This window comes from Microcebus murinus, chromosome 6, assembly GCF_040939455.1.
Source record: "Microcebus murinus isolate Inina chromosome 6, M.murinus_Inina_mat1.0, whole genome shotgun sequence".
Classification (NCBI taxonomy): domain Eukaryota; kingdom Metazoa; phylum Chordata; class Mammalia; order Primates; family Cheirogaleidae; genus Microcebus; species Microcebus murinus.
In genome coordinates, this window is record NC_134109.1 from 31,247,228 (window position 1) to 31,267,817 (window position 20,590).

Sequence of the window (20,590 nt, forward strand, 5' to 3'; positions counted from 1 at the left end):
ATAACCCACACAGAGGAGTCAACTACTGGTGGGGGGAAAAGAAATTCAGGGAAGCAATTGCTAAACATCAAATCAGTGTTTCAGGCAAAGGTGCCATATAATTCAGAGCTCACCCTCTTACCTACCACTTGGTCACAGAATGACAAGTAACCCTTTCACTGGGGCCTTGCAAACCTTCCAGGGTCTTAGGGACGAGGGACAGTTGCAAATGTTACTTCTAGCCCTGTGTACTGTAAGCACCAAAACCACTTCTCTTTGGCTTATATTTGCCTAACAGTGAAGGGGCAGACGAGGGAGGTCCTAAGAAGTAGCCTAATAGATGTCTTTGCTTTACAGCAACAATCATAAATGCTTTCCTGATTAAAGAATTCTCACCATAAGAACTATCATTAATATTCCTATTATTCCTACCATAAACGATGATAATAATAAATACATGTACTTACAATTGATAGCTTAGCCAGGCATCAGTTAAGCACTATATAGACATTAATTTAGTTAACCTTTAACCACAGCCCTCTGAGGGAGAGACCATGATGCCAATTCACAGATGAGAACAGAGGGGGATTACGTGACTTCACTGGGGTCACTCGCTAAGTGTTGGAGCTAGAATGTAAACCTAGGTTTCACTTATCCCAAAGCCTGTGCTTTAACCACTGCACTATTCTATCAAAGACTCTGACCCAAGGGAGACCACACAATCCCTTTGCACCCCACCATCCCATGCCTCTGGCTTTTATCAGATAGTGAACCAGACACATGAGAGGTACTGACCAACCCAAGCCGCAGAGGAACTCCACCAGTGCCGCTTGAATTTATCCCTCCGTCTACATCACTCCTTGCACTCTAACCTCACACTGCCACCTTTAGGACAGAGCTGGCACACAGATAAGCCTTAAGAGGGCCCATGACAGCACACTCATTCATTAACGGGCATGGAAAACTCTGCCTGTATCTTTTGTTCACCGTCCTTGCCACCTATAAAGAAAAGATGATATGGCTAAATTCAACAGCCAGGAATAAATGACGCAAAGCGGTGTCTCTAACAACGAAGTCCTTGGTTGAAAGAAGGATGACCTTCTTTGATAGAAACACAGACTTAGCTTATGGATACATTTTCCTGTTGGTGGACATTTAGTTTTTATTGATGATAAATGAACTTTATGGATGTTGGTCTTAACTGATGATAAATAAATGCTACAAATAAATCCTACAAATCTGATCACCATTCAACAATTATCACTTTTCTGCCAGGGGTTCAGCCAGTGCCCAAACCTGACCATTCACAAGACCCCCAAAAGATCAGAACAGAAAAGACATGGCTGTAAGTGGCCAGTTAAAGCCTTAAAAACACATGGAACCCAGTCCCTCCGGGCTTGAAGTCCAACTTCTTTATGCTCAGCCATTCTTCTTTCAAATTCTTCCACATGCCATATAAAAGTCAAGCAAAAATTACAATATACAGGCAAAAAAATTTTTAGCTAAAAGGATCAGCTACTTATGAATGATGATCCCTGAGATGATAACTGAAAAAATTAAAGTTAGAAAGGATTAACTCATCCAATGTTCTTATTTTATAGTTGTAGAAATTGAAGACCAGACAGACTAAATGACTTGGCTAAAGTCACACAGTAGGTAGTCATGGAGCAACCATGGGGCAACCAGGGATGAATCAGGTACATATCTAATCCAAGGAAGATTATTTACCTGAATTTCTTATGTTGGTGTTGTTCAGCTTGGAGTCCTTGATTACCAAGTGCTTAATCCATAGAGTAGGAGCTGTAATTTCTGGAGGGAAAAAAAAGGAGAGAGAAAAAGTCTAGGCAAAGAGAATATGTGACTTAAAGTGTAACCCCAGGCTTCTTAATGGCTTTTTTAAAAAGTCTGAAGCACCAAAGCCTCAGCTATCTCCCTCATTCCACATCCACCTTGTCCCAGTGCCCTCTCCCTTCCTCACGAAGGAAGCTCCTCTCCCCACCAGCTCATGAGAGCCAAGCCGGGCATCCTGTGCCAGGAGGCAGAGTGGGCAGAGTCCAGAGGCGCTGAGCCACTCCATCCAGGAATAAAAATATTATCCCAGGAGGGCAGGAACATGGGCCAAGCCAAGTACTGCTCAGCTGCTTCCCTGGGAGAAGATTTAAAGGGGATAAATCAACAAACGAACGCCAAACAAACCACAGAGACCATTCTAGAGGAAATGGCTGGGCCACAGCAGATTCAGCTTGTTGGGACTCTGCTCCACATGGGGAAGAGAGTAACAGGTCTAATGTGCGCTTCAATCCCCTTGCTAATCGTTTTTCACTGAACAAAGGCTGAATTCCTCCATCCAGAGAGCGCCAGGGTGCCTTCCGGCTCTCCAGGACATGGGTCACCCAGTGGGCAGGTAGAATAAGAATCCCAGATGGCTTTGAACACACTGTGGAGTGATAAGATCTTCAGTGAGGACCTTGGGGAGGTCTCCCAATATGACATGGTCTCCATTCCCCACCAGATCACCCAGGTCCCAGACTTGCCAACGTTCCAGGACCTTTGTGGATGACAGAGACATTTGAACTTCTAGACATGAACATACATATGTCCCATCATCTCACACTTTAGTGCTTTTCTCCAGAGCTGAACCTATGAGAGGGACAGCCCTAGCCACAGTGCCAACTTTTTATTCCTCTGTCTCACTGACCAGTCTCATGATACAGGCCTGGACACACTCAGCTGAGAGCTGCTAAAAGTTTGCTGCATATTGCACTAAAAGCTGAACCTTGTTGTCAGACTTTCTAGAGACCTCAGTCTGCCAAACGTTCTGCTCCTCCTCAGGGGAATCTGGAGTCCTCAGCAGCATACACTGAAGAACACAGGCCCTAAGCAGCTCCACCCTGAATCAGGGCCATGCATCTCATGCTCTTTCTATCCACTATCCGTGTCTACAGAATATTCCAGCTTCTATTTTACCACCAGACACCACTATTTCTTTTGACCTAGAATTTCTTCTCTCCCAAATGTCTTGACTCAACTGTCAAAGTCCCTACAACCTAGCCAAATCAGCCCCACTAACCCCCTTCCTCCCTGCCGCACTGCTCACTGTACCCCATCCCCACCGCGGGCCCTCCTTGTCCATGCCAGACCCCTGCCCAGAACACGCTGATTCCTCCTTCCACTCCCAAGATCTAGCACCAGTCCCACATCTTCACAGAAGCTTTACCCAGACCATTCTGATCTCTTTCTTCCATAAATGTCTATTACAATAAAAATCGAGACCATATCATTAAACACATAACACTCTCTGTCTTGAGAGCGAAGGCTTATACTTGCACACTTCCCTTTCAACCCCCAAAGGGCCTTGCATGATGCTAGGCACAGAGCAGACCCTTGTAAGTGCTGCTTAGTTTACGGAAGGGACGCTACCGGCATGACTGTCTTTCTCAGCCATGATTCCTGGGTCTTGGCAGCTCAAAGGGTCTGTCCAGGCTGTGTTATTGTTGGACATCAGGAGACAGGCAGGAAGCCTGGAGAGAACAGAGAGCCCTTCCAGAAGTGGAGAGTGTACCAGTTCCTTGGAGGATTTGCATTTTTTAAAAGGTTAAAACAACCCAGCTTACATGGGGAAAAAATTGAAATTAAAAAAGAAAATAATAATAATAAAGATTAAACAAACACCCAAAGTTAAGACCTTTCCCAAACCTGAAGACGGGTGGGAGAACATTGTCAGAAGCAGTGGGAGGGCTTACCGTCTCCGTCGAACACTGGCTGAGTCTCCATCGTGGGTGTCGGCTTAGACCCATCATCTGAATTGAGGGTTAAAAAGAATCGAAAAGAGACTACCATTATTGAGGTAAATACTATCTACTCTCCAGCACTGTTGAATGGTTGGGGTTTGTACATGGCCCGGCCAAGTCCCAATGAATAGACCAAAGAAAAAGAAATGAGAGAAGAAAAGAACAAGAAGGAAAGGAGAACCACAGAGAGACACCAACAGTAAAACAAATCCAAGGGTGTGCTCACCATCCCAACAGATTGTCAAAAGGACCTAAGGTTTTGTGGCTTTGGAGGATCCTTTCTCATAAATCTGAGGATACCAGATGCCTCTGCCAGCCCTGTTCCTCCTGCAGGAAAGCTGGGAGGAGGAGTCCACCCCGGCAGCCCTAAACTTTGGCCAGGCATGTTAGGATCAGGTTGGCATCTCCATGGCATCAAATTCTGGTGACCCCAATTTCTTTCCTGCTTTCTCGTGAAAGGTACAGGATGAGTACTTTTTCCAAGTAGCACTGATTAAATAGCTCAAGGAAAACCAGACACCAGGATGCTCTTCCCTTCCAAACTCCTAGCAGTTTCTCCAACTTTGCCTAAAAAAAGAGGAGAAGGTGGGAAGGACCATTCTCTTTCCAGCACACTGAGCTGAAGAGAATCAGGACTCTTTAGGACAGTTTAACTGCGAAACACCAGCACACACCCCAACTCCCCACAAGGGGTGAGGGCAAACAAAATGGGAGAGGACACAGGAAATTGCAGAAATCACCCTAGACTTGCTTGGAAATTTCTAACACAGATGATGGGAGCAGGGAGCACCTAGTATTAATATTAATAACAAAGTCCTAATGCTTATCATTCCACAAGTGTTGGCAGCTCTATTTGCAGCACGAGAACCTCAGCAAGTCAGGAGTTAGTACAGACTTTGTTTGTTTACCTTCTAGGACTCTGAGTTATTTTCATCAAGGCCCCCAAAACCTTGGCCTAGAGCAGTGTTTCTCAACTCTTTTTCTATTGTCACCCACGTATGGAACACTTTCAGACAATGTTTTCCTAATCAGCTCTCTAATGAAAGTTTAATAACACAGATAAACTGTATATATATTTGTGCTTTCTATGTCAAAAGCATAAGTTTTTTTAATCTCCCAAGAAATAACTTCACTCCCTTGGTGAAGGCTGCAAGCAGGTATCTTCACCCCTCTTCAGAATATGTAGTTCAGAGATTTCTCTCTGTTTTCTCACTCGGTGGGGGAAGGGGTTGACAGCACTGTTGTCTCAGCCCATTTGATGATTACACCATCCCTCTCTTCCCAAGACCCCCCAGAAGTCTTTTAGAATGGAATGCTATATCCTCTGAGCACAAACTATTAATGGAGAAAGTGAGTTCTAAGAAAGTCTACACAACCCCCGTCAGACCATCAATAATAACCACCATTTGGAGCTCCCAGTACCTTTGGCCAACTTCCTTGCATATTATCTGGGGAGACAGAGAAGATATAGAGCCTTGATCTCTTTTGTGCATCAAAATCTCACCCTTGAGATCTTAGGATTCAAGAGCTATGGAGACCCAAACCCTTGTTACATTCTGCGGCCAGCAGCTGAGCTGACAGTCCTGTGACACCTGACCCTGCTATTATTCTCGTGCTGACACCAAGACCCAGCTCACACAGGTTCCAAAGTGATCCTGAACTATCAGACAATCACCCCCAGGAATGAGATGTGGCAGGAAGTGAGGAGTAACTATTCTGGATATCTCATTGGCCTCAAACTGGAGTCCAAAACAGGCATGTTTTGATGCCAAACTGTGTGAGTTTGATCTGGAAGTCATTGAGGGAGAATAAACACAGAACAGAGCCACACAATGTCATTTTTTTTAATAGCATCACTTCCCCTGACTCTATTAACACCTCTTTCCATTGAATTCAATGAGCCACTGAATGAAGTCTTTTGGCAGCTGCAAGTGCACATTTGCTTGCGCCTGCCGGATGCGGAGTTCACAGTCTAAATAGCCCAGCACAGCGTGCTCAGCTCCTCCACACAGGGTGGCTTCATTTTAGGAGTCTTACCGGCTAACAAAGGGAAAGTGAGAAAACTGAGAAATCAAACATTCCAAGAAGGACAACGGTGAGAACCCACGTGAAAAATGGCTTATGCAATATTTCAATATACAACATAGACATTAAAATCCTCCTATAATACAAGAGCTGTATTTCCTCTCTGGAGCAAGATAACTGAAAACATTCTGTATATTTCTCCCATTATCCAGCTGAGAGCCTGGGACTGCCCATCTGGCCCAGCCATCAGCAAAGATCTGTGCTCAAGGAGAGCAAAGAGGGTTTCCTGAGGATGTTTTGCACTTTTGCAGGTCAAGGACTTCCACAGATTGCCCAGATGCAGGCACAGAAGCCCACAGGGCATGAAGCCATGTGCAGGGAGGGAATCTTCCTGCAGGGTAGGGTCACTGAGGGTGAAGAGATACAGCTGCTCTGCCACAAGGGAGGCCCTAAATGGAAAACTTTATGAAGTGAGAAAAGACAAGGTGCCCTGCTGCCAGGAGCCACCTGTGAAATCCAGCATGCCCAAAGGCCGGGAATCCAAGCCAAAGCCAACAGGACCCTCTAACCATCATCTCCGGGCACCTGGGCACCTGGCTTCTGACCCAGCAAATAAGCACACCTCTTGTACCAAACACAGGTCCAAGGTCCACATCAGTTCTGCTTCCAGGCAAGCCTTGGAGCAGCACCAGGCCCCACACTGAGCCCTGGGGAGAGAGAAAAGTTTCTGTGTATGCCCCTGGCCTCCCAGTCTCAAGTGGAGTCACACTCCAATTCCCGCTTTACATCCAACTTATTGGATAACTTGAACCCCTCACTTTACTTCTCTGGACAGCAATATCCTCTTCTGAAATTAAAGGGTACCAGCCTCTGGACACAGTGTAGGTATAAAAAATTTTAAAGGCCTATTAGATGGGGTGTGTAATTTCATGAAGGCTAACCATCTTATTTAACTGTTTACTTTTAAAATTGTATTTACAAAATTAAAATCCTATCAAAGTCATTAAATTAAAAATAAAGTAAACTTTACAACTCAACAAGATGACAAACAACCTTATTTAAAAATGGGCAAAATATTTTAATAGACATTTTACTAAAGAAGATATATGGACAGCCAATGAATACATGAAAAGATGCTGAACATAATTAGTCACTAGGAGGGTGCAAATTAAAACCACAAAGAGATACCACTAAACACCCACTAAAATGGCTAAAATTAAAAAAATAGACAATACCAAGTGTTGGCAAGGATATGGGGAAACTGGAACCCTTATTCATTGCTGGTGGAAATGTACAATTGGAAAGCCACTTTGGAAAGACTTTGGCAGTTTCTTTAACAGCTAAACATAAACTTTTCAACCCTGAAATTACACTCCTAGGAATCTATCCAAGAGAGTAAAAACATGTCCACACAAAGACATGTACACAAGTATTCATCACAGCATTATTCATAATAGCTTCAAACTGGAAACAATCCAAATATCTATCCACAGGTGAGCAGATTATTGTGATATATCCATATAATGGAATACTATTCAGCCAATTAAAAGGAATGAATAACTACTACATCTGACGATATAGATGACAAACCTCAAAAACATTATGCCAAATGAAATAAGCCACATGTAAATACTATATATTAAATTATTTTATTTATCTGAAATGTCTAGTAAAGGTAATTCTATAGAGACAGAACAGATCAGTGGGTGCCTATGGCAGGACTGGGAGTGGAGTATAACTGTAAATGGGTTCAAGGTTTCTTTTTGGGGTAATGGAGATGTTCTCTGGTGACAGTTGTACAACTCTACAAATTTACTAAATCCACTGGATTGTACATTTACAATGAGTGAATTTCATGGTATGTAAACCATATGTCAATAAAGCTGCTAAAACAAAAGTGGGGGAATGCCAAAGTCATCACAGATAAATCATCAGGCAGCAACAGCTAAACTATTTGAGAAATCCTTAATTTGGGGAAAGATTCTTCCATATATTTTAAGATATATTTGAATCTATTTCTGTATATGCATATGATGATTTGATGTCTGATGATTATTCTTGGTGATTCTTTTGGACCTCAAATAGTAAGATTTTATTTCTGTTTGATATCATAATACTCTTCCAGACTAAGGGGAAGAGGATAAACACAGAACAAAGCCAATTCAAAGATTATCATTTTTTTTATAGGGAAGGGGAAAAAAAGGAAATTTGGAAACATTGAAAGAAATACATAAATAAGGCAAACCTAAGAGAATTTCTCAAGGATGACGTCATCTATCATCACATGTAATAGTTATTCATTCCTTCTAATTGGCTGAATAGTATAAATAAAATAATATAACATATAGTATTTACATGTGGCTTATTTCATTTGGCATAATGTTTTTGAGGTTTGTCATCTATCATCTAAAAGTTATTCGTTCCTTTTAATTGGCTGAATAGTATTGTCAAGCTCAACAATAATAGTAATACCACACTTTGCAACACTTGGTTTCTGGCAGGTGGCTTTCCTCATCTATTCTCACCACCAGCCAGGGTGCAGGAAGTTGCTAGGCAGATAAAGAGAGAATGGAGCCTCAGTGCAATCAGCGATTTGCTCAAGGTCCCAGAGGCAGTGAGCAGTTTTGGAAACTGCCCAGGCCCAGAGCCATGGCATTTAGTCTTCTTGGAGTCCCCAACCCCCAACCATGCCTTGTCCTTGCAGGTGCAGCCCCAGAAAGCCAAAGCCCCCACAGAGGCTCTGTGAGCCCGTACAGACAGTGGGTTTGTGTGACAGCACAATTCCTTGCCCTGCGAGAAGGCCTGGCCCACGCACAGACAGCTGGAAGTCACTTCGACCCCCGATGACACCGTTCAAAGCCTCCTCTGTTTGGCTTTTTGATTCCTGATTGACATTCGCTGGCGAGGAGAGATAAATGCCCAGCCGAGGACAATGTTGATCCGCTCCGACCCGCTCTCAGGGAAAGACTTTTCAGAATAACAAACAAAACAAAACAAAAACCCAAAAACATTGGTGTGCTTAAGGGACTGAATGGAGCCCAAGAGGTCCAAGGAAGCAGGCCGAGCCTTTCAAGGGACTGGCAAGTCCATTGAGGAGGTGATTGTTCCAGTGTACAATGAGTTTATTCTGACCACATACAAAGAGCTTTCTCTTCCAGGTCCTTCAAAAGCAAATGTCTCAAAGGGGCCAGAGTAGAAATCTGTATTAATGGCATCTCTTGGGGTCTCTGAGACTGAGGAGCCTTGGAGAATGAGGGAAAAAAAACCCACCACCCCCATCCTGAGATTCGGAAGGTCTCTCAACAATCCCAAGATCCCTTCAATTCTTGGGCTCCTCCCAAACTTTGTTCATCACTGGTGACTAACTCATATCCTTTCAGGCTGCCATTGTCTATCCATAAAAAAAAATACATAAACTTCAGCTTGGTAGAAGTGCTGGAAGGTTCTTGCTTTTGAAGGGACCATGTTTCTGCCAGAACCACCATCCCCTTCAGCATGTGGCTCAGGGCCCCGTGCGGAAGTAGAGTCTCATTCTGGGCATCATAAAGAGACAACTGTGCCCATTTGCCAAAGTCCCTTAAGAAGCTGGCCTGAGTCACACCAGGAGAAGGATGGAATGTCAGTCAAGCTCAACATTCCCTGAGAGGCACACCCTATGGCCCATGAGGCTCAGAAATGGACTGTGAACTGTCCCCACCACTGACCGGTGAGAGCAGAAGCGATCTGGACGCTCAGGGTCCTTTGCAAAGCAACAGGTCAGTGTTCTGCATTCCATTTACCCACCTGCACGCTCCCTCCCAAAAGAAGTTAAAACAAGCTTAAAGCTGTCTTTTCGCAAGCAGCTCCCACATCCTCCGGCTCTGTATTCCCCTGGATGAGAGCAAGGACATGAGGTTGGTGGAAAAGGCAGGCCGAGGGTAAAAGAGAAAAAGGAGGCACCAGCAATAGAGGAGTCAGGTCAGGGCTGGGTCCGCACAGAAGGCTCTGCTAATTCTTTTTCAACTTTTTCTTTTGAAGTGATTAGAGATTTACAGGAAGTTGTAAACATGACACGGAGAGGTCCCGTGTATACTTCACCCAGTTTCCCCCAGTGGTAACATCTTTATAGTTAACATAATTATCTGAGTAATCTATAATTATACAGGTAATATTAATATAATTGTAGTACAAATTCAGGAAATTGACACTGGTATAATCTGTGGACTTTATTCAGATTCCACCAGTTTTACATGTACCCATTTATGTGTGTGTGTGGCTCTCTCTCTGCCATTTTATCCATGCGTGGATTGGTGATCACCACCACCCAGCAGTACAGAACTACTCCGTCACCACAGAGATCCCCCTCGTGCTACCCTTCAGAGTCACGATTTTCCTCTTCCACCCCATCCCTCACACCTGGCAACGGCTAATCTGTTCTCCAATCGCTATAATTTTGTCATTTCTAAAATGTTATATAAATGGAATGATGCAGCATATGACCTTTTGAGATTGGATTTTTTCACTTGCATAATGCCCTGGAGATCCATCCAAGTTGTTGCTCATATATCAACAGCTCATCCCTTTTTATTGCTGAGTACTTTTCCACTTATTGCTGAGTACTTTTGCACAATAGTCCCCCTATGTCCACAGGGGATATCTTCCAAGAACCCCAGTGGATGCCTGCCACTGCAGATGGTCCTGTACCCTATATAGACTGTTTTTTTCCTATACATACATACCTATGATAAAGTTAATTTATAAATTAGGCACAGTAGAGATTAATAATAATAACTAATAACACAATAGAATAATTATAACAGCATATTGCTATAAAAGTTATGTGAATATGGTCTCTCTCTCTCAAAATATCTTATCATACTGTACTCATCCTTCTTTCTGTGATCTGTTGATCTGATAACAGAGCCTAAGTGACAGGTGGGGAGCGTAGACAGCATGGATATGCTGGACAAAGAGATGATTCATGCCCCGGATGGGATGGAGCAGGATGGTATGGTTCAAGATTTCATCACACTACTCAGAACAGCTTGCAATGTAAAACTTATAAATTGTTTATTTCTGGAATTTCCCATTTAATATTTTCAGACCACAGTTGAGTGTGCGTAACTTAAACTGCAGAAATGGAAACCACGCAGTGGGCTGGACTACCACACCACAGTCTGTTTTGCCCACTGAAGGACAGCTGGGGTTTTTTTATTTTGGGCTATTACAGATAAAGCTGCTTCTTGTTCAAGTACAGGTTTTTTTGTATGACTATAAATTTTCATTTCTCTGGAATAAATGCTCAGGAGTGCAATTGCTGGATTAAATGGTAAATGTATGTTTAGTTTTTCAAGAAATTTCCAAAGTGTTTTCCAGAGTGGCTGTACCACTTTACATTCTTACCAGCAATGTATGAGTGGTCCAGTTTCTCTGCAGCCTTGCTAGCATTTGGTATTGTCACTTTTTTTTTATTTTAGCTCTATTAGATAGGTAGTGATCTATTACTATGGTCTTCATTTGCATTTTCTATAGACTAATGATGTTGAACTTTCTTGCGTGCTTATTTGCCCTCTGGTATATCTGCTTTGGTGAAATGTCTATTCGTGTATTTTGTCCATTTTTTAATAAAACTGTTTTGTAACCATTGAGCTTTAAGAGCTCTTTGTACATTCTAGATACAAGTCCTATGTTGGATATGTAGTTTGTAAATATTTTCTCCCTGACTGTAGTTTTTTATTCTCTTAACAGTTTTTTGCAGAGAAAATTTTAAAGGTCAATTTAATTATTATTATTTTTTGGGGGGGATTATGTTTTCAGTGGTGAAGATTTTCTCCTATGGTTTCTTCTAAAAGTTTTAATAGCTTTACATTTTACATTTAAGTCTATGATCCATTTTGAATAAATTTTTGTATAAAGTGGTTTAGGGCCAGGTGTGGTGGCTCACGCCTGTAATCCTAACACTCTGGGAGGCCGAGGCAGGCGATTGTTTGAGGTCAGGAGTTCGAAATCAGCCTGAGTGAGACCCCATCTCTACTAAAAATAGAAAGAAATTAATTGACCAACTAAAAAATATAGATACAAAAAATTAGCTGGGCATGGTGGTGCATGCCTGTAGTCCCAGCTACTCTGGAGGCTGAGGCAATAGGATTGCTTGAGTCCCGGAGACTGAGGTTGCTGTGAGCTAGGCTGACGCCACGGCACTCACTCTAGGCTGGGCAACAAAGTGAGATTCTGTCTCAAAACAAACAAACAAACAAAAAATAAATAAATAAAGTGGTTTAGGTTGAGAGTTTGGGATATTTATTTACTGGTTTTGTTTGTTTGGTCTATGGATATCCAATTGCTGTAGCACCATTTGTTGAAAGGACTGTCCGTCCTCCATTGAATTGACTTCACACGTCTGTCAAAGATCAGCTGGCCATATTTGTGTGGATCCATTTATGGGTTCTCTATTCTGTTCCATTGATTTATTTGTCTCTTCTTTCATTGATACCACACTGTCTTGATTACTGTAGCTTTATACATCTTAAAATTAGGTAAAATGATTCCTTCCACTTTATTTTTCTTTTTAAAAATCATTTTAGCTATTTTATTTCCATTGCCTTTCCATAGAAATTTGAAAATAAGCAGCCCTTGAATCTCACATGTTTCTTTCTACAGGCACAGGGTCTGTGCAATGGGACCTGAGAGTGACACTTCCCTGGCCATTACTGCAGAAGACACACGGCCCTCGGAGCCGGAGATAAGAAGTCATAAGTGGCCCCAAGGCCTGTCTATCCATGTGCCCCTATCCCTGCCTTTCTCCAAGTTGCTGTGCCACCCCTGGAACTTAGCCTACTCAGGCAAGGGACAACGAGCAAAAGAATGTATTCTAACTGGCCTGACGTGCTCTGAGCCTTCTCATCTGGACTTCAGGGGCCCCACAAAGGTACCAGTTGCAGGTCCAAAGTACTTGGCCATAAGCTACACTCATCTCAGGCAGCCTCCTCCAGGGGTCTTGGGCTCTGGCTACAGGGGCTACCAGGTAGGGCTATTTGGCAGAGGGGGTCACCTGCCTTCTCTCTCCTGCAGAGGTGATAACTTCCCGGATCTTCTAGAAGTCTGCTGCTCCCCCAGAAGGCTTTACCTCCACCAGAAGACAAACTCCATAATAAAAAGTTAAGAAAATTAGCATGTGAGGTCCACTAGGTGAGACCAGGACTCATACTCACCACCAGGTCCTCAGTGACTACAATAAGCCTGGCATTTAGTAAGTTCTTCACAAATGTTTATTGAATAAAAGAACTGTGTATAAAATACCAATGGTTACCAATACCACAAGGGACTTGAATGAATCTATGACTAGGAGGGTTTTCAGATTCCCTAAATCTCCTTTTCTCTCCAGTCCTTGGAGATGGGGATATGGCGGGGATTCAAACTCTTAGTCCAGTACTCTCCATGCACAAACTTTCCTTCAAAGACCTAGAATAAGGGCCAAGCTGGAGGCGGTGGAGTGGATGGAGCCAAGCTGGAGGAACAGTGAACCGCTGGACAGAGGGAGGCCCCGAGTGCACGTGAGCACTCAAGCGCACCCGTACACACCCTTTTTGAAACTGATCTTTGCAAAGCTGGAATAGTGACATACCAGGCTTGGTCATCGAGGTGGCTCAGAGCACCAGAAAGCAGCAGCAACATGCACAGAGAACACAAAAGTGCTGCCTCTCATGGGCTTGGAGCTGGTTACGCATGGTTCTGTTTCAGCAGGCACAGAGTCAGAGCTTCTTCCCGGGGAAAGGCAACGTGAGCATAAGCCAACACCATGGAGGTCGTCAGCTGCCCACCTCCATCCAAATCCAGCCCGGCCTGGTAGATGATCAGACCTTTGCCATCTGATGGCAATGTTGAGAGATCAACTACAGATCCAGCGCCCTCCCCACCATAGCTGCCAGAGAAAGAGAAAAAAAAAATGTAGCTGGGAAGAGGCTGGAGTCATGTGAGCTGGCGTGACATTCCACGTGTGGAATGACCCTCGACAGCCAGCGCAGCACACCTTGGCCAGGCTCAGGGCCATGAAGCACCCTCTTTCAGGTGTGCTAACAACTCATGAGGGAGGAGGCTGGGGGCCACACGGTCCCCTTTGAGATGCACGCTGCCCATCACCCCTGCCCTAAGCTTGCCCCTTCAGGCTGCTTGATCCATCACTTGAGCGACAAGGTCTCCAAGTTGGCACCAACCTTTAGACCTGGCTCCATGATAGAGTCTAAAATTGGAGACACAGACAGGGACCTTGGAGAAATAAATATGACTCACTCTTTACTTGGAGCACAGCTATGGAATAGCCAGCGGGAGATTTTTAAAATAAGTCTCTGCAAATTAAAGATGGGTTGGATTTGGGAAGTTCTGCCCTTCTCTATGACTGGCTTGACAAATACAGAAGCCCATGCAGGAAATTTAAGTAGAGTTCATTAATGTTTTTATTTTTCTCTCACTTTCCTTAAACAACTAACTCCCAGATCTCTTACAAGGAAAAAGCAAAGGGCAGAAAACTGCTGATGACCCTAAACTTTCACTTGCCATTTATCACAGGATCACCCCAGGGCTCTGCAACTCTGGGCACTCAGAAGACAAAAGCTCCCAGAGAACTGCCAGAAACCATGTCACAAGTGCTGTCCCTATTCTCTCATTGACTCCTTCATCACCACCCCCCACCTCACCCTCCCAGAGGCTAAGAACTTCCCTCCTTGAACCTCACAAGCAATGAAGGCCGGGCCCAGCCACTCACTTTGTGTTCAGTTATCCTGGGAGCTCCTCAAATCACCTGCAGTAATTAGCATCAAGACCCCAAAAAGAGGCCAGTCGGGAAAACCCACAGGCCTTGGTGCAGTCAGCTACCCAGGACAAATTCCTGCCCCCTAAATACATTTTGCTTCCTAGCTACTTTCCTTCAGACCACTTCAATGAAAACCAAACGTAACCTATATCTCTGCTTCTGCAGCCTTCAACTGTTTTAGCCGCAGATTTTCAAGGCTAAAGGGGCTGTGTGGGGCCCTCCTCCTCTGCTCAGATATTCCTCTGTAGCAGGAACAAAACACGTGTGAGCATAATAAAACACATGTGAATGCACGTGCACACCACCCCCGGCACACACACCCTCACATCTCTCTTCCAGGGCCAGGACCAGAGGAGGAGGAGGGGAGGGGGCGGCCAGGATGGGATTGTCCCAGATCAATGGATATTTGAAACTCAAACACATGGCCCAGGACCCACACCGCATGTGTTAATTACCACACATGTGCCCATAAAGGAGTCCGTTAAACACAAGGGGCCCAAAGAACAGAGTGAGGAGAGGACATTCCAAGGGATTAAGTAAATAGTCTGAAGTTCTGACCTCCCGCCCCTCCTGGAACATGTGCATCTGGGTAAGATAACAGCCTCCTCCTCCCTCCCCCACCTCTGTCCTCGGGCCCCACACCTGCAGACCCAGCAACCGCAGCAACCCAGGCCTCCTGCCCAGGCCAAGAGGCTGTGACCTGCTACCACCTGGCCTCCCTCTCTCTTGCCTCCCTCTTACTATCTCTCGGGGCCTCCTCCCCCAGCCTCCTTTCACTCTGCCTTTCTCCTTCTCTCCTTCAGAGACCAATTCCTGGCTGGCAACCAGACTCTCCGTGGCTGCACAATACATCTTTTCATTCCGTCCAGGCGGAGAGAACCGATCCTCCCAGCCCTGTCAGTAGAGCACATTCAAAAAGGCAAGAGGGCAGGGAAAGAAAAGGGCGGGTCCGGTCCTTGCCCAGCTGCCCACCCCCCTCAGACCCCAGACCTCTGGCCTCACCTCCTTTCTGGCCATACCCCTCCCCCTACACAAGGGCCAGGCCCAGCATCTCTCTGCAGCAGGCAGGGAGATAGATGCCTTCTAGGAGAACCCACGTGCGGGCACCAGCTCAGACAAGGGGCCTTTGTGTCTTCCCACCTGCTGCCCTCCAGAGCACATTCCATTCTTAAGTGGCAGCTGAAAGGGGAACCTTGGCGGGTTGACACAGGATATTACAAATGCCCTCTCACACCCTGTCCCCATTCAAACCTCGGCTTCCTGGACAGGTGTGGCTTCAGGTGGCCCTTCCTACAGGTGGCCCGAACCTGCTCTTCACTGCACCGCCCACGGCAGACAAAGAGGAGAGGATCCAGGGCCTAATCGGAGCCTCTAAATCAGAGGGAAAGAAGGGCCACTGGGCAGAATTCAAGACTCCAGGGGAGGGTGAGTCCCAGCATTGCCCACCCCACAGGGCCCCTGTCCTGACCTGTGCAGCAAAGAGATGGTGCAGAGCCATCTGGGAGGAGGGAACCAGCCAGGGCAGGAGAGCAAAGAGTTGGGAACTGTCAGCCACTCATCCCTCCAAGATGAGGTGTCAGATTCTACCCCTTCTTTCCTGCATCACCCTTAGAGGAATCACGCTCTGGCCACTGACCCTAGAGCTAAAAAGGAGCAAAGCCTGCTCACTACTGTTTATTGTAAACTGACATCCCCAGCCCCTCTGCCCTCTTCCTGCTAGATCGATCAATGGGAGCCTGGGATGTCCACGGGTCTGTCTTGCACTGTTATCCCCCAGGGGAAAAGCAGCGTCGACCTGGTAGGATTTCTCTGTCCAGTTTAAGAACCGAAATCCCACGGGTGGCCTTTTTTGGTGCATATGCCTTATTCAGCACCCTATACTCAGCTCCTCTTGGCAGGTGGGGGAGGCGAGTGGAAATCTGGGTGGTCAGTTTCACATGATTGCCAGTTTTTCTTTTCTACCCCCAGGACCTCATACGCAGGAACAAAGGTGATGTTTCTGAAGATTTCAGCTGCAACAAGCAAAACTGAAGGCAACTTCCTGTCCCAGCCCAGTAAAAAAGCACCATTCAGTGTTGATTTCAGGTCTTTGCAGACCCCTCTCCCCAATTCCCCACTTGGGAGGGAATCAGCAACACTCATGGCTGTCCCCCCATGCCCTGGGAAGGGCCTGAAAAGGTACTTGCTCCCTCCTTGTCATCCACTTATTCATTTTTGCCCAGGGGAAGAGGAGCACCCATCCAGCCCACTGGTCCATGTTTTCTGGTGGGTGGTGGCATCTCCATGTTCTACTTCTATGTATTTTCGGAGCACCTGCATCTTGGGGCAGCAGGTTCTCCAGATTCTTATTTCCTGCATTCAGAGCAGGTGTCTTTGCCTCTTCTTCCCATCCCCATGGCATAAGCACTCAGGGCAGGTCCAGAGCCTTGCCTTGGTCCCCCTGCAACTACGTGTGTAGGATAAGCCTGTGACCTTCACAGTGACCCTCGGCAGGCCCAACTCTCCACAGGGACTCTGATGAGCATGCAGTTCCCAAGGCCTTATTGATGCAGGTGGGAAGTCTCAAATTCAGCCTGAGATGGGAGTTCTGGAGTACCTGCACATGGGGTGGAATACATAGCTGCTTCCATGCAACCACCAGCTCTCTGTGTGCATGCTGTCCTGAAGGCCAGTCTCCGTGAATCTTAGGCCTCAAACTGTCTTCCACACAGAAAGTTATGATCAGCATATTCCATAGACCTACTGCTCATATCTATCAACTTGTCCACTAAACAACGCTCAGACAAATGTTGGCTGCATAATTTGTAAAGCCCAGTGTAAAACGAAAATGCACAATCCTCTATTCAAAAAGCAGGAGAAAAGTGCCCTTACAGGCACTTAAATATAAAGCTTTATCCTCTTTTCCATAGCCTTCCTCTCTTGACTTTTCATGGTGTTTTTTAATTTGCTATTTAATGTTGTTCTAGGTAAAGAAAAATTAAAATTTTGGAAGCCACATAGCACACATCACAAAAGCTATATACTAATGGGTGACAAGGTTCAGCAGTGGACACTCACATTTCACATATCTCCTGTGTTCATGCACATCTTCCTTGTCCCATTGGACTCAAAGGCATAGTTATTCAGAATGTCAGGATAACAGCGACACAGGTCATATGCCCAGCCGGGCCTCAGTGAAGAGAATCTGGATGTGCAAGAACAGTGACGAAGGAGAATCCGTGGGGAAAAACCAGCTCTGACAGATTTACAAAACAAGAGAGCCAGGGGCAGATGTGAGCCCCTCTACCTTCCTCATCCATCCTCTTTGGTTTAATTCTGGCTACACTGGTCATCAATTGGCAGAGCTGCTCGGGGAACCAAGATTCTCAGGCCTCACTTTCTAAAGGTCCCTGCCAGCTCTGGGCTCTAGACTCACCCACCTTCCTCGAAAATTCTGGGAGCATGGGCTCCGTCATTGTGTGAGCCTTACTTACCTCCGGTGCTTCTGGGAGGACACAGAAAGAGCACGGAGAAGACTTGTTGGGAGCACTTGGAGCTTTCACCCCAGCCAGGCTCCAAATATCTTTTCTAAGAATGCCTGCTCAGACTGGCTCAAGAAGCAAACATTTAGATAAAGCATAAAACTCCACTCACCTTTCCTTCCTGAGTTACCCTGGCTCACGGGCTTGTCGGTGACTGAACCTTGGGTGAGAAGGGAAACAAAAACATAGCCATTCAGAACACATTATGGTCGGTTGTTTTCAAAGAGTTGGCAGAGCCTGATGTTATGAGCATATGGTGGTGTGTTTTGCATTGTATACACAGCTAGGGATATTATATACGAAGTTAGTGCCTATACACTTGTCGAGTGGGGTTTGTTTAACATCAATGTCATTGATAACCCAGCACTGTGGAGATGAACTATGATTTCCAGGTTCCCCGGCAGCAGTCTTAACCAGATTTTTACAAAATTCCACATTCATGTAACTCCCAGTTGAACATTCCGGTATCTGTCCCTCACCTTCCACCCCATCTCCCTGACTTCTCATCAGCTCCATGTTCTGAGCCACATCAAGTCAGCAAGGGCCAAGTGAAAAGAGCCCCATTCCCCACCTCCCCCCCCAACCCCCGTACTGCAAATGCAATGATTGACATCCCTTGCTTGGTTAGGACAGGAAATCAGCAATTTTCCATCTGCATTAAGTAGAAAATTGTTGGCCCAATTGTACAGAATGGGCCAAAATAGTCTGAGGCATGGAAACAATTTTCGAGACACAGCCTGTTCCTCAAGGAGGGGGCAGCATGTGTGTTTGGCCTGACATTTGCAGATCCTGGGATGGCATGTGCACCCCATCCTCCAGTCCCAGCCCTGTGGCACCTGTCCTCTCCCTGAAGCCCAGCCCCACACATGCAGGCTATAGCCAGCTCTCCCATGGAAGCGGCTCTATAGAGTCCCACCAACAAAAGAAAAGAAAGAATCTATATTTCCCTAATCCATATCACGCTCCTTCTCCATATACCACTTTTGTGAGAATTCAATTACATTACCTTGCATGGCTTGTTTCTAGTGCATTTGTTTGCTTTAAATGAGACTTTCCAGGTCATTTGCAAGGAGAGCTAATTCCTGCCCCTCCCCACCCCAACCCCAATTAAGGTTTCCAGTTTCCATGTAAACCACAAATAAAGTAAACTTCCCTTTTTGGCCTGCAAATTTTGGTTTCCTGATGTAGTTTCTTACTGCCCTTTCCACTTACTTTTCTCTTTATATAGCAGGGCAAGTAGAAATGAATAAATTTTGTGAAAATAAATAAATTAATTAAAAAGGGGGAAAGTTACAATAGCAAGACCACTAGACTTTGGAATTTCCCATAATGTTTTATACTTTGTTTATACTTAAAATGAAAAAGAAGAAAGTCAGTAAAACTCTATACACACAGACATAGAGAAACATGAATCGGCTGATGGGTGACATAGTCTTTTTTAAAAGAAGGCTAAGCCACATAGTGAATTAAGGAAGCAACTTGGAGTCCCTTCCAGTCTGGGTGGAGGTGGGCAGTATGGGGCTGTGTAAATCCATAATCCACAATCCCATGAAATTGACCAAAGAGCAAAATTTCTCTATGCTTATAAAGTCGGGAATAGAAAGGACTTAACTTCTGCTATAGACTAACCTAACAGATCACTATAAAGCAGTGGTTTCCTAACTTGTCTAATCACCAGGACCACCTGAGGAGCTTCATAAAAATAAGGACCTCAGGTCTCACTCCAGGCCTACTGGATCAGAATATACAAGGGGAGCCTCGACATATGGGTTCTTTTTAATTCCCCACGCACTGCCGATGACCAGCCAGATGTAAGGGCCTGTTATGGAAGTGCTCCCTTACTCTACATTACACTCTTCCAGGGTGGCAAATACATGGCAAACAAGCCGCCACTCTCGTCTCCTGCGCCCATGACAGACATCACTAATTGATGACCATAGCCTTTGATGTTGGACTCCCTCGCAGTCTCGAAATCCATCTCAATAAAGCACTTCAAGAGCCACTAGCGATCAGAATGAGCACACAAGTCAATAATTTACATGCCATCTTAGCTCTAGGGATCATAGCCAATGCTTAGGAAAAGAGCACTGGACCAGAAACCTAAACTCAAAATCAATAAATACATGCACGCAGGCATATACAGATTCGCGTGTTAGAGCAGAATTCTCCCTGACCTGGAAAAGGGTTCATAACCACCAACAACCATACGAAGCTTCCCCCACAAGATACAGGAGACCAACCAAGGGGTCTCTCCCCAACCCTTTTCATTCTTCCCGCCCCTCCCTACGGTACCTGAACATACAGGAGTTTTATTCTGCACGGAAGAGCCACTGATGGGCTTCCCATCTGGGGTGACACACCAGCAGTACCCCGTGTAAGTATGGCACTGCACCTGTTCAGGGAAGTGGGAAGGGAAGAAAACTGTAAGTCTTGGGTCACAACATCAGGAATCATCTCCCACACCTTTCAAAGTATCCCCCATATGG

The 20,590-nt window shown here is 45.3% G+C and overlaps 1 protein-coding gene across 3 annotated transcripts in view; it reads right to left on the reverse strand.

Annotated features, from left to right (window-relative positions):
* The window catches only part of SMOC1 (SPARC related modular calcium binding 1), a 206,018-nt gene that overhangs the window by 34,080 nt on the left and 151,348 nt on the right, over positions 1 to 20,590 (reverse strand). For 2 of the 3 annotated variants that reach the window (XM_076003910.1, XM_012781179.2), the window contains 4 exons: positions 20,397 to 20,496; positions 18,217 to 18,264; positions 3,723 to 3,812; positions 1,708 to 1,788 (listed from right to left, as the gene is read on the reverse strand). In XM_076003910.1, the coding sequence (XP_075860025.1) occupies positions 1,708 to 1,788; positions 3,723 to 3,812; positions 18,217 to 18,264; positions 20,397 to 20,496 (319 nt within the window). The remainder of the gene's footprint in view (positions 1 to 1,707; positions 1,789 to 3,722; positions 3,813 to 18,216; positions 18,265 to 20,396; positions 20,497 to 20,590) is intronic. The other variant, XM_012781181.2, reaches the window with a different exon arrangement.